At 29.9% G+C, this 13,408-nt stretch overlaps 1 protein-coding gene across 1 annotated transcript; it reads right to left on the bottom strand.

The window, feature by feature from the left end:
- Window positions 1-2,696: 2,696 nt before the first annotated feature.
- On the bottom strand, window positions 2,697-4,614 carry LOC108547438 (uncharacterized). Its single transcript, XM_017899967.1, has 2 exons — window positions 4,581-4,614; window positions 2,697-3,334 (listed from the first exon to the last, which is right to left on the bottom strand). The coding sequence occupies exons 1-2, from the start codon at window positions 4,612-4,614 to the stop codon at window positions 2,697-2,699; spliced, it is 672 nt and encodes a 223-aa protein (XP_017755456.1).
- Window positions 4,615-13,408: the final 8,794 nt, after the last annotated feature.

Here is a 13,408-nt window from a genome sequence, read left to right on the forward strand (position 1 = left end):
GGTACATTTCCTTTCTCAAAATCACAATTTTATATGAAATTGATTTTCAACTGTATTATTTTTAATGAACAAATCTCTGAATGTCTATTTTTTCTACAATCTGAATTTTGTCTGAATATCTCTGAATATGTGATTAAATATATTCTGTTAGATTGCGAGTTACGTGCATTTTTAAAATATTACTATGGATAACCTTCACGATATTTTTACTGTAGGAAACGAAACAAACATTCCTAAGCAATCTTCGAACAACAATTTATGTAAGAGAATAGGAAATGATTTACTTTGTATTTTACGTGAACATCATCGTTTGTATAACCTACGTAATCTGTACATCGATAGGAATATTATCTTATTATATACTGTTAACTGCAAAATTTATTTGTTTTTTCTTACATATCATATTCAAATATAATATGAAGAAAATACTATTACTTTAACAAACTAATTTAATAAAATAGTAAAATAATACTATTCTTTTATTATTTTATAATAAAAATTAATCTTTTCCATAAATATAATAAATTTAACGAAAAATTAAGTTTTTTATCAATATATATTCATATAGATATACTTGGAATTCGTGTGATACAAATTTCAATTATGTTTTAATTTTTTTAGTATCTATATTTTTTCGAAAATGTTAAAAATATTCCTCGTTAAACTTCTTCTTAAATTTCCAAATTTTTTTTTTTCTGAATGTATAAATTTTTCATACATAACCGTAGCGAGTAATTGATGAAACAACATAATCCAGTAAAATTGGGAACATTTTTGCAAAAAGTAGAATTGCTTTCATTTTAATATAAATAATGTACTAATAAATAATATGTACTTCAACAAAAACATGTAAAATGCAAATGGCGCGTAGTACATTATTTAATTCAAATTGTTCGATATTTTTACTAATGGTTATTTATTTTATTACTGTTGCCAGAAATAAACATTTTAAATGCATAGTGAATTTGTATACACCTTCTGTATTTAACTTGAAAATCGTTACATATGCATTATAAATGTACTCCGTTTATATATTTGTCAAAGCATCAAAATTTCTACCACGAATAAAACCACCGTTGAATATAACATACTCAGTTCCATCAGATAGTCACTAACCAATCACGACACAATGCATACTATACTGCTCTGACAACCCCTGACGCAACAGTTGCGTCATACGAATTTCAGTGGTTCGTGACTTTTTGCGTATATACATATATTCCTATAGTGTTCATATCTTCTTATTTTATTAGTATCTTAAACAAGTGGTCTCACGTGAAAATCATTCTCGGCATTAACCAATCGTTAAGTGTTAAAAGTTATGAGTTATGAGCATGAGTTATGACATCATTCATAGAACACAATATTCACGAGGAAAACATCTTCGATCATTCACTTATCGCATAGAAGCATAGATTAAAATATATATGTAGATAAGCCAATAGCGCAATTTATAAAAATGTTACTGTAAATAATATCATATCTGAATATATAGTTTCTTTTACTAGTGATATTCTATATCTGTAGTTAGAGTTGTGCTCAGTATTTTAAAATGCAACGAATATTAACTTTAATATCTTAGAAATAATTAACTATTGTGACTAAAATATTTTATGTATATAAACAAACTTAGTTTAACTATTTATTCATGTTGTCAAGGATACAAAAAATTTGTTTAAACATTAAAAATAAAATATTAATAGGTAATATTAGTTCCAGATATTAATAAACTACCTTTGGCATCATCTTACTATTTATTATGGAAAATGAATTATAAATTTTGGGAACCACTATAGACCAGAAAGAAATACTATTTATTTATGTTGTCAAGGATACAAAAAATTTGTTTAAACATTAGAAATAAAATATTAATAGGTTATATTAGTTCCAGATATTAATAAATTACCTTGGCATCATCTTACTATTTATTATGGAAAATGAATTATAAATTTTGGAAACCACTATAGACCAGAAAGAAATACTATTTATTCATGTTGTTAAGGATACAAAAAATTTGTTTAAACATTAAAAATAAAATATTAATAGGTAATATTAATTCCAGATATTAATAAATTACCTTGGCATCATCTTACTATTTATTATGAAGAAAGAATTATAAATTTTGGAAACCATTATAGAGCAGAAAGAAATACTTGGTAACGTATTTATAATAAACAATTTATTAACCCTTTGTACTTTGAGAATATTTTAATTTTTACAAATACTGATATCGATATACCTACTTCTACAAAATTTTCTAAAACCAAAGAAGTTAAAAAGCCTTTTCGAAAAAATTAAAAAATTGCAAATATCATTGTAAATTTATTTACATCCTAGATTGATTTATTTTTACAATCTTATTGATGAAAGTAAAATCAAACGACAGAACATTAATTTTTAATCTCTCTGTACAGGTACACATAGCATGTGAAGGATTAATAAATGGAGATATAAATTTATAAAAAAGATACTTAGCAATGCGCCAATTGTAAGACTAAAATGTTTAATGGTAGAAAGTTAATAATTATACAGTTATTAATAATAAAATAATATAAATCCATAAAAATCTACTCAACTACGTATTAATATCTACGTATTAATAATAAACAGTTAATAATTATACAGTTATTAATAATAAAATAATATAAATCCATAAAAATCTACTCAACTACGTATTAATATCGATGTCTTTATGTTTATGGCAGAATAGATTGTTCTGGCTGAGGCTCTATCGATAATGTAGGTGTTGGAGCGAGCGATATTGAATCCAACGAGTATGGAGAACAGTGTGTACATTTCATAGAAGAAAGTGCTTGTATCTCTACTTCCGAGATTATAGAAAATATTCTGGCTTTAGCTACTGCCTGATTATACGGAGAAAACTTCTTAACCGTAGATGCCATGCTTTGGAAAAATAAATCGATGTCGTTTGTATCATCTCTGGGCTGCGTATTTTCGTATTTGTTACTCGAAATGAAGTCCATGAAAACAGGTGACATAGCTTCGGTTCTTCTTCTAATCCTTTTCTTAGCCGAAGATATCTCGGTTGCTGAATCACGAGGCTCGGGTGATGCTTGTTCCTCCATTTGTTGTGTACATGGCATATCTATACAGATATTTGAGGTTATGTCCACGTCTGACTTGTCATTGGTGGACATGTTAAACTGGCTATTCGACTTCCTTTCTTTTATAAATGGAACCAAGAAGGATAATTCGTTCTCGTATTTCCACTTCCTTATTTTTCCTATCTGCGCACTCTTCACCTTTTTCCTCTTCTTTAGAGCTCTTCGATAACAGTCTCGAAGACTGTTCCACTGTTTCTTGCATTCTTTAGCTGCAAGAATTAAATAAGGTTAATAAACGTGGAGCTTCTCAGCCAAATCTTTCATTAGTGGATTCTCGAAGTGTCAATTTCGTCAGCAAAATGTGATCACCGAAATATGGGATCTGGTTATAAAATTATTTATTTATTTAATAATAATTTAGGGGTAGTAGAACCTATTAGTGTACAAACAAGAAATTTAAAAATACATCAGTTTGTTACAGAGAGAAAGAATATAGGTTACGTATGGTACAAATGTCGATATAGTCGATATAAATAATTAGCTTAAAGATTTAAGATCTGGTTTCCAAACGAAGAGATACTATTGCCAAAAAATTGAAGGTTTGGTGAGAAATTGTTTGCAAGAATGCATATTCTATTGATAGAGTCTGCTGAATCAAGTCGTGCAGTATTATGCTGGTCAGGTATAAAGATTCGAGTCACTTAAATTTTTTGAAGGAGCATGAAAATTAATGAAAGATAATAATTCTGGACTGTCTATAATAGCGTTTATAATTTTGAAGAGAAACAAAAGGTCGGCAGCAATTCTGTGGATTCAAGAGATTTAAGATTAATAATAATATTATAAATAATAATAATATATAAATAAAACATATAAATTCTACAATTTTCAATAATTTTGTTACCAAAAATTAGAAATATTCTGCAAGTATAAATAAATCTGAGTACGAAAACTGCATGCCAATATATTTCATAGTTTCCTTAGAAAAAATTCCACGAAAAGTCGATTTTTATAGGCTGGATTACAATACCTCCTTAATTTTTTCAAAATTGATATATATTATAGTGATCTTCTCACACTTGTAACCAGATACTCATCATAATATATTCTGTTTATTCAAGTACATTTTTTAAATTTGCTAACCTTCTTGTTATTGAGAAAACTCAAATTTCGACTTATCCATATGTAGGATAAATATTTGGGAGAAGAAATTAACCAAAAAGTTAATTCATTGAATTTATTATTTAAATAAATAAATTTGTTACAAATTCATTTAGATAGTCAGACTAGTCATTAAAAAATGCAAAATTTCTCCATTTATGTTATTGCGCTATTTCTAATAATTCATGTAATATTCTATCAAATGTGTTTCCCCACCCCCTACCTTAGGGTCGATTTTCAAACCACATGAACGATGGCAGATAAAAAGAAAATACAAACCCAAGCAACTTATTCCAAGTATCTTTAACGATTTTAACAGTTTATGCATACATTCAATCAAAAAATTAGATATACCTTTATCCAAGATTCCTAAGTTGTCCAAGTTCATGAGGTAGTACTATATGAGCCGTTCACTGCACAAATCGATTAACTCCACTTTTTGAAAAATCTTAAATTTAAGTGTCAAAGCACTTGGTATAGTCATAACTTTTTATATTTATAATAACTTTCCCTGATAATTAAGATTAACACCATTAAACGACAAAAATTTTTTGGCCACTGAATAATAAATAATTTATTTCAGAGATCACTTTGATTAACTCCGTACTCTAATGTAAATCGTTGCAATAATGCAACTCAAATGCACTAGCAAGCCACGAATGATAACGGTGAATTTTTTAGTGCCGTCTTATCAGAATTTAAGTAAAATTTAGTAAAATTTAAATTTATTATTTTTTTCATCGCCAAATCGATTAACTCTTCCAGTAACATAAAAATGGTAACATTACTAACGATTACCTTTTGGCTATTTTTTCTTATAAATTTTATATACCGTTAGATGAAAGTTACATTTGTATTTATGCATTCTACGATATTTATTTCGATTTAAATTATAAAGGGAATTTTAAAAAACAATATACATTATTTCATTGCATTTCTCCACTTTTTGTTTTATGGAGTTAATCAATTTGTGCAGTGAACGGCTCATATGAAAACAATTGTATAAAAATATCGTGACAAAAGAGGAGTGTTGCAATTTTTGTGTCGTGTTTCGCCGAAATCGTGTGTTCAAGGTACCGTATCATAAGAGAGTTGACTGTACTATTTCTGACCTAAGCTATAATTACTCTTAAAACACAGTTGTGATAATAGAGCCTTATCGGTGAGTCCACTATCAGACCCTAAGCCAGAAATGACCTTCTTTCCTTCCTCTGTCTTTCTCTAACACGCTATAATATAATTTTTCGACCTAAATCCATGCACGAAACACGTGCAGTACTATCAAATGCAGTTTCGACATTTCGCAATAGACAGTCAGCAAAGATATTAAGGAGCTTATGGAGATAACGATTAAATCAATTTACACGCAGATGTTACAATTGGGATCAGAAGTGGTAGCAAACATACCACCGTATTAATATCCTAACCCACGTTTATGAGTATTAAGACGCTACTTCATGTGTGCAAATCATCCTGTCTTTTAACTCTTTGCACTCGACAGGCGACTCGGTGTCGCCATTTGCTTTAAGTATACGACTGTGCGAAGCAACATTGTGTAGCACTGGATGTGACGAGGATAGAGCTTTCTTTCTTTTCTTAACTATATATTATATATAAATAAATACAACTCACTACGCAAAACAGATTGCTGAAAACTGATTCTCATAATTGGCTCAATCAAACGACTCCTCAGAATCAACTTCTTCAAACGACAATACCACAATTGTAAAAATTGATAGTCAATTAGTATTATAGTAACTATTATGTTATATAGTAACTCGAGTATTGAAATATTCTTGAGTATTCAAAGATGATGTAGTAAAACTAAATATTAAAATAAACTCTACATTCAGTAACGACAGACATACCCAAAACTCATGATATTGCACGCGAACAGTTCGTAGACACTAGGGATTTCCTCTCGAACCTAGGTCCCTCTGTCGACCAACACTATAACTAATGTGGGGGCGATCCCTTCAGATAACAATAGCTCAAAGATTTATAAAGTAAAGAAATACAAAAGTAAAAGTAATTAACATCATTTATGAAAATTGATTGAAAATTTAAGATGTATCTTTTCGTGTCGTTATGGGACGTTATGAAATTTCTACGATACCTCACACGAAATTTGGGAAAAAGATATAATAAATAGTCTACGATGGGAATTACGTGGGTCAGTTCCATTGAATGGGAGGCGTTGTAGTGAAAACTAAGCGGTAAAGTAAAATCTACTATGCGTGGCTGAGAAGAAGTCATCTCGTTCGGTTGCGGGTCAAGAGGGGTATTCCACTAGTAATACCCACTCTTCTATGACACTGCCAAAACTACTACCTCCGAGTTCGGTAACGTGATTCGTTAACATAGGCGTAAGATATCCGTAAAATTCTTACACTCGAATAATAGAAGACGCAATTGAAGACCTAGGATTGGAAATACAAAGCAGTGAGTCGGATAAGGAATCAGATGACAATAGCTCGGAAGATTTATAAGGTAAAGGAGTACAAAAGTAATAATAATTAACATCGTTTATGAAAATTGATTTAAAATTTAAGATGTATCTTTTATGATAAATTAATTATGTAATTGCATCGTACTAGATAACCGTTTAAAAAATCATACGATGCAACATAAATATAAAAAATATGTGTACAGTACAGCACGTTTGCAGCATAATGCAATGAAAAGTTAATCAAGATGCTAATTAGTAATTAGTAATTGCAAATAATCACGTGTTCATCGGTAGAATCTGAAGTTAATATGTTTTTGGGATGAGTCTACGCTCTTGCTTCTATTTGTTGCGTCTGTCTCACTTTGTCTCGTTGCTTTGTTCGCTTTCTTTGTCACATGGTGTTCTATGACCGGGCTAATAGGAAGGGATCAGTTCTGCCAATAAGGAAAGCGCTTTACTCTACTTCTGCCATGACGTTAGAATGGTTGGGCTGGTGGGGATTCGGTCCTACAAGTTTCTCAGATGACTTCCTTTCAGCAACGCAGAGTACTTTCCAACTAGCTCACCCGTTGTATATATTGATTGCCATTGTCTACTATGTGTTCATGGCAACAATAGTGAAATGACGGTGGAAATTAAAGCGTACATCATCATGAACATGCACGTATATATGTATAGGATGTCCCAAAACTCACGTAAGATTTGAATTTGGCGCCATTTGTGCAGTAAATTATTGCCAACGAAAAGAAAAGACAGCGTGACAGCTGACAGTTCAGGGTTATTAAAAATGGAGTGCTACGCGAAAGAACAACGCGTCTTCATTGTTAAGCAATATTTACAACGTTTAATTAAATACCTACGTTTTCTATCAAAATTACTTCCTGCGTGAATTTTGGCACACCCAATACAAGTAAAATTCGATTTTTAGTACCAACATTTTTGTTATTAATATCTCGGAAATTAATAAACGTTGGAGGCTAAAATTTTAGATTTAGAGTCTATTCCCCCACTCCTCCCTTTTCACAAAATTTCTGAGATATTTTGGAACTTTATTCAAGTTTACCAATTTTCCCTAGGGATAAAAGTCTAGTGGAATGAGATCGAGAAAACAAGTTGATCACTTCATTGTTCTCTCTCCCCAACCCCATGCTGAAGGAATTGCGTATCAAGATTTGTCAAATAAAATTTTCGAGAATTAAGGACCAGACCAGTATGATTCAGGACGTCCTTAGATTTACTTTTCTCATGCTTTGCAATAATATCGAGCTACCATTTACTTTTCATAAACGAAAAGTAAAATATTGGATCGACAAAAAGATAATGTAGGTGTTTTTAATATAAAATGATAATCGGTTCATTTGAAACAGAAAAGGTTTTATTAAATAATATATTTGTAGGAATAGTAAGTGGGAGAGTTCGTGCAAAGGAACCCTTAGGCCTATGTAGCTGGTGACGGGCAATAGACAGCAACCTAGTACGTGACCCAGTGAGAGCAAGGCTATGGGAAATGCGTGATTGAGGAAGAAAGCTTGAGTATGAAAGAAGACAGAGTGCAAGGTTCAAATGAGGGTGTAAGGGCAGTCCTAGGGCAGTCCTGTTAGTGAAAGTTGTATAGGAGGTTAGAAAGAGAGTTGAGTCGGTGACAGTTCGAAAAGTTGACGTGAATTGCGTAATTAGGCTAGTCTTTTAGTTTCTATTTTTACTCTTAGGTCTCTTTAGCTCGTAAATAAAATATATTGGAATTAACAACATCCTTTATTCCGTATATTTGCCAATCAAAACATATTTCTGCATATTGAATATTTTGAGTTATGATAAATACAGCAGGACCTCGATTAACCAGTTTAATGGGGAGATAGGGAGTCCGGATAAATGGAATCTAACGGATAATCGAGGCCCGAGGGAAAATAACTAAACACATTTTCTGTATCAAATTAAACTGTTTGTTCCTGGAAAATTTATTTTCTGATAATGTGTCAACGATTACAAAATATGAATTACATAGTAATAGTTATGGTATAGTAATAATAGTGCATATGTCAGGTTTTGTTTTTATTTTTCGATAGTCATGCAACTCATATTTTCTCTGCTATTATTCAGTTACATAATATGTAAGAGCAATAGTATCAACTGATTTCTCAAAGTGACGAGTAAGTAATCGAGACAGAAAATTTTGTAGACACGTAAGGAAATCGTAACATTCGTGTACATAGGGTGTTCCACTTAAGTTGACACAATGGGAAATTCCGTAGGAGGTTGATTTATAGAAAACAATCTGACTTGTAGCATTTTGAATTACAAAATACTAAAAGAGAAACTAAAATAATAAGAAAACGCGTAAGTTTATATTTTTAACTCATTTGTTTATGAAATTGTTCCCTATGTTATATTAAATGGAACACCCTGTATATGTATACATATATACAAATGATATTAAAAAATGCTATTCAAAAATACAAAAGTACTAATTACTAAAAGGGAAACTAAAATACAAAGACAAAGGCTAATTTATTCTTTTTAAATTATTTATTATTATTATTAAATGAAACACCCTGTATGTATATACATATATACAAATGTTATTAAAAAATGATATTAAAAAATACAAAAGTATTAAATACTAAAAGGGAAACTAAAATAAAAAGAACACAGGCTAATTTATTCTTTTTAAATTATTTATTTATGAAATTGTTCCCTGTATCATTTTAAATAGGTCACCCTGTATATATATACACAAACTCTATTACAAAAACCAAAATACTATAAACTAAAAGATAAATTAAAATAAAAAAACACGCGCCAGTTTATTCTTTTTAAATTATTTGTTTAAAAAATTGCTGTGTCATCTTAAATGGAACACCCTGTATACGTGTATATACAAACGCTAGTTGTTGATAAACAGACTCCTGATAACCGAGACCCCGGTTGATCGAGACCGCGGATAATCGAGAGCCGGTTAATCGAGGTCCTACTATAATTCCAATTAGGAACATTCCAGATTACGAATTTGATCCAAACCGGTAGTCTGCAATAATGTTCGCTCGAACCCAACTATTACATAAACATTCCGTGCCTGAATCTTAAAGGTCGATTTACATTATCATTTAATTTCCGTTCAAACACGAAACATTTACGTAACACTTCGGTTGATGTAAATATTGTAGGATATTAAGGTACTAATGTTTATATGTGGCATCGCAGTCAGTTCACGCACGTTACGTTTCCAGTACACGACGATCGATATTCCCGTCGAGAATATTTCGGATGTTCATATTCTGGATGTCCACTTAGTCCACACAAAAGACTAACAAAATTCTCCAACAATTTTTCTTTTCTTTTAATAACTTACGAACAGCAAAACGGAATAAAGAATTTCCATTTCTTAACCTCTTCCTCTTTGTCTAATAACACTACTACCCAGCATAAATCACTTAAGCAAAAGTGTATATGAGAGATTTCTTTGCTTTCCTTTTCTTTTACTTCTTTCCTACGCCAAAGTTCGATTGACGCTATACGTGTGCACTAGATACATTCGAACCCAACTTTCCTGCTAAGGCCTATGAGGTAAACGGAGATTGCTGATGTTAGAGAGAGACAGAGAGTCGGTTCGTCCTGGACGCCATTTCGTGGAGGGCGCCACTTTTCATACGCAACAATTTTATTCTTCCACCATTCTTTTATTTGTGTAAACTTACTGATGTTCTTCGAAAAAGTATACTTCTTCGAATGACACCGAATTTTGAGAGAGGAGGACTTTTAAAACTTTCGAACATTTTTAATTTTTTAATCGTGCTCATAGTGATTTGAATTCTTCGTCATGTATATAAATCAAAATTAAAAAAAATTAGATATATAGCAGTTGATTTTGTAACATTATACTTTCCTGCTACACTTTTTGCACATTTATCAGATTTAAAACTTTTTTTGAAATTATATAACTTCAAAATCAAATATAATTAAATTAATTAATATAATAAAAAAATCAAATTAAATTTTTTTTCGTAATATCTCTCTTACATCTTTTTTTAATAATTGTCAAAATTATTTTTTTCTATTGTGCAACATTACAGTATGTTGAGTTATATTATTATTACATATTATCTGTTATTATTTATTTATCACTGTAATGATATTAAACTATAACTAATGATAATAATAATAATATTAAACTATAACATTACTCAATTATTATTATTTTTATTACATTATACATTTCCATATAATGTACTATGTTCAATAATATTAAATCATAATATTAATATTAATTAATAGTAAACTATAATATTACCCAATTATTATTATTTTTATTATTTTTCTATAACGTACTCTGTCAATTTCATGTTAAATTATATTTTAAATAGATTTCATTCTTCCCGCATAAAAAAAAAAGATAAACATGTTTGTATGTTTAGTATGTTTGTATACAATATTACAATTAAAAGTATCATGCTTATATAACAGAGGTTTTACTATGTGGTTAATAATATTGTCAATAATATGTGACCCCCAATTATATATCTCCCAAATATAGAAATAAACTGACAGTATTATTATCAATCTACATAATCAATAATATATAATACAATATCTAACTGATAAAATGTATATATTTACCTGGTTGGTTTAAAAGTTTTCCAATTTTTTTCCAAGCTAATTCCTTTTCGCTGTTATCACCGTATCTCTTGTTTTCTTGATCATATAAGAATCTGCAGTCTTTAACAAGTTCTATTAAACTCTCTGTATCCATTGTGGAACTATGCGTGCAAGCGACGAGTCCGAAACGAACGTATACTGTCTGAGCGTAATCGTCCAGTCACATTCCGACAGAGTAACGGTCGGCTGTTGTCGGAACTGCGACGAACTGAGTCATATAGGGTGACCCGAACGAACTTGAATATTCCTTTTGTTTTTATTAACGTTCGAAAATGTTCAACTCCTTCAATGTTTATATCGAATATACTCGTTGTGGAAAAATGAAAATATTTTTGTTTAATGTCGAATGTATTCATCATGAGAAAAGAAATTTGTTTTTGCATTACATATCGCAATTTTTAAAGTTTAGAATAGGTTTGAAGTAAGCTTATATTATATTTAGACGAGGTTTAGGTTATGTTAACTTACGGAATAAATAAAATATATTAATATGGAGGTACTACTTATATACTGTCTTCATAAGCACATCGACTGCAGCAAAGATGGGAAACCTAGGCTAATTTATTACTGAATTTGTATAGTATCATAAATAAAATAAGAAAATAGTCGAATCTAACCTAACTATTAAAAGTAATTCTCAAAATATTGATTAGGATAACTAATTAGTTGTAGTGATTACGTTAAGTTAGGTTATTTTTCATTTCGTCAATGAACGATGAGTTCATAATGATGAGTTTCAGGGAAAGTGCGATATCAAACATATTTATAGTTCGTACAATAAAACAAAACAGTAGATAAGGTAACTGCGTGCGATTGACGCGTGAGTATTACAGGATCGGAGCACAAATTTTATTTTAATTTCCCAAAATATATAGAAATGAGTTTACTACGCATAGAACTGTGCATAAAAATAAGTAAACACCTATGTGTTTATCGACTGTTGATAACATGTGATTCAACGCAACAGACAACATCCTGTGGTGAACCTTTCTACTGTGGTGAGAAAATGGTAGTAGTATACGTAATAGGGAGGAAATGATAAGTAGCATATACATATATGTAACAAATTATATTCTCCTAATTTATGGTTTCCATTTTTCAAAATATTTCGTCCTACTCTAACGAATTTAAACAATATTTTTTAAAGTATACATAAAGTATATATTGAATGAATTTTTATTTTTTAAATTTTTATAAATTTTAATTCAGTTAAGTAGTATCAAATTTAGAAAAATTTCAGTTTTCAAATCTGTATTTTATTTTATTTAAGTTCGTACCTGAGTTTTACATTTCTACAATATGAGTAGTATAACTACACAATTGGTCAAAATGATTGGTTTCAAAATCATTATTTTTGTTGTAAGTATACGACTACTTTTGGAAAAATTAATGTTAATTTCCATCGAAATAAGAACGTTGTCATATACAGTATGTCTCAAAAATATATGTCAGTCTGTTGCTCAAAACTTATTTCTTAGTACTTTTACAGTATTTCAAGTTAAATTAGTAAATATTTGAGTTTATTTAAGATAGCAGTTTTATTAATACTACTATTGACCTGTAATGCGTATTTAACTGTAGTGTACGTAGTTAGTAACTATTGAAGTAGTATAATGAAAGAAGTACTTTTATATATCCATAATTATGTTTATATTTTAGTGAAAGTTAATATTCATTTTGCTATAACTGCTCATATTCGGTAGTTTAAAACACAAAAGTCAGAAATCAATCATTTTGATCCATTTGGTAGTTTTAGTGTTATACTTTTGAATATATATAGTCAATTTCAGAAAATTCTATTTGGGTATTAAAAATGAAAAGTCCACCCAATGTAGGTAGGCAAGGTAGATAGTTACAATACCTACACTTGGTTACGATAGGTTAATCGATTCAGTTTACCCTGTTCTGCTATGTTTTCCTGTTTAGGTGATGCATTTCTTGGAGCTTCTAGGTTAAGTTCAGAAAAATTTGAAGAGTTTTCATAAATAGTAATATTAGGATGTACAGTGTATACATTATAAATATACGTGTGATTGTTATGTTACAATATGTATTTACTAGACTATACGATAATTTTATT

Source organism: Eufriesea mexicana, unplaced genomic scaffold (assembly GCF_001483705.2).
Source record: "Eufriesea mexicana isolate 0111107269 unplaced genomic scaffold, ASM148370v2 scaffold1030, whole genome shotgun sequence".
NCBI classification, from domain to species: Eukaryota; Metazoa; Arthropoda; class Insecta; order Hymenoptera; family Apidae; genus Eufriesea; species Eufriesea mexicana.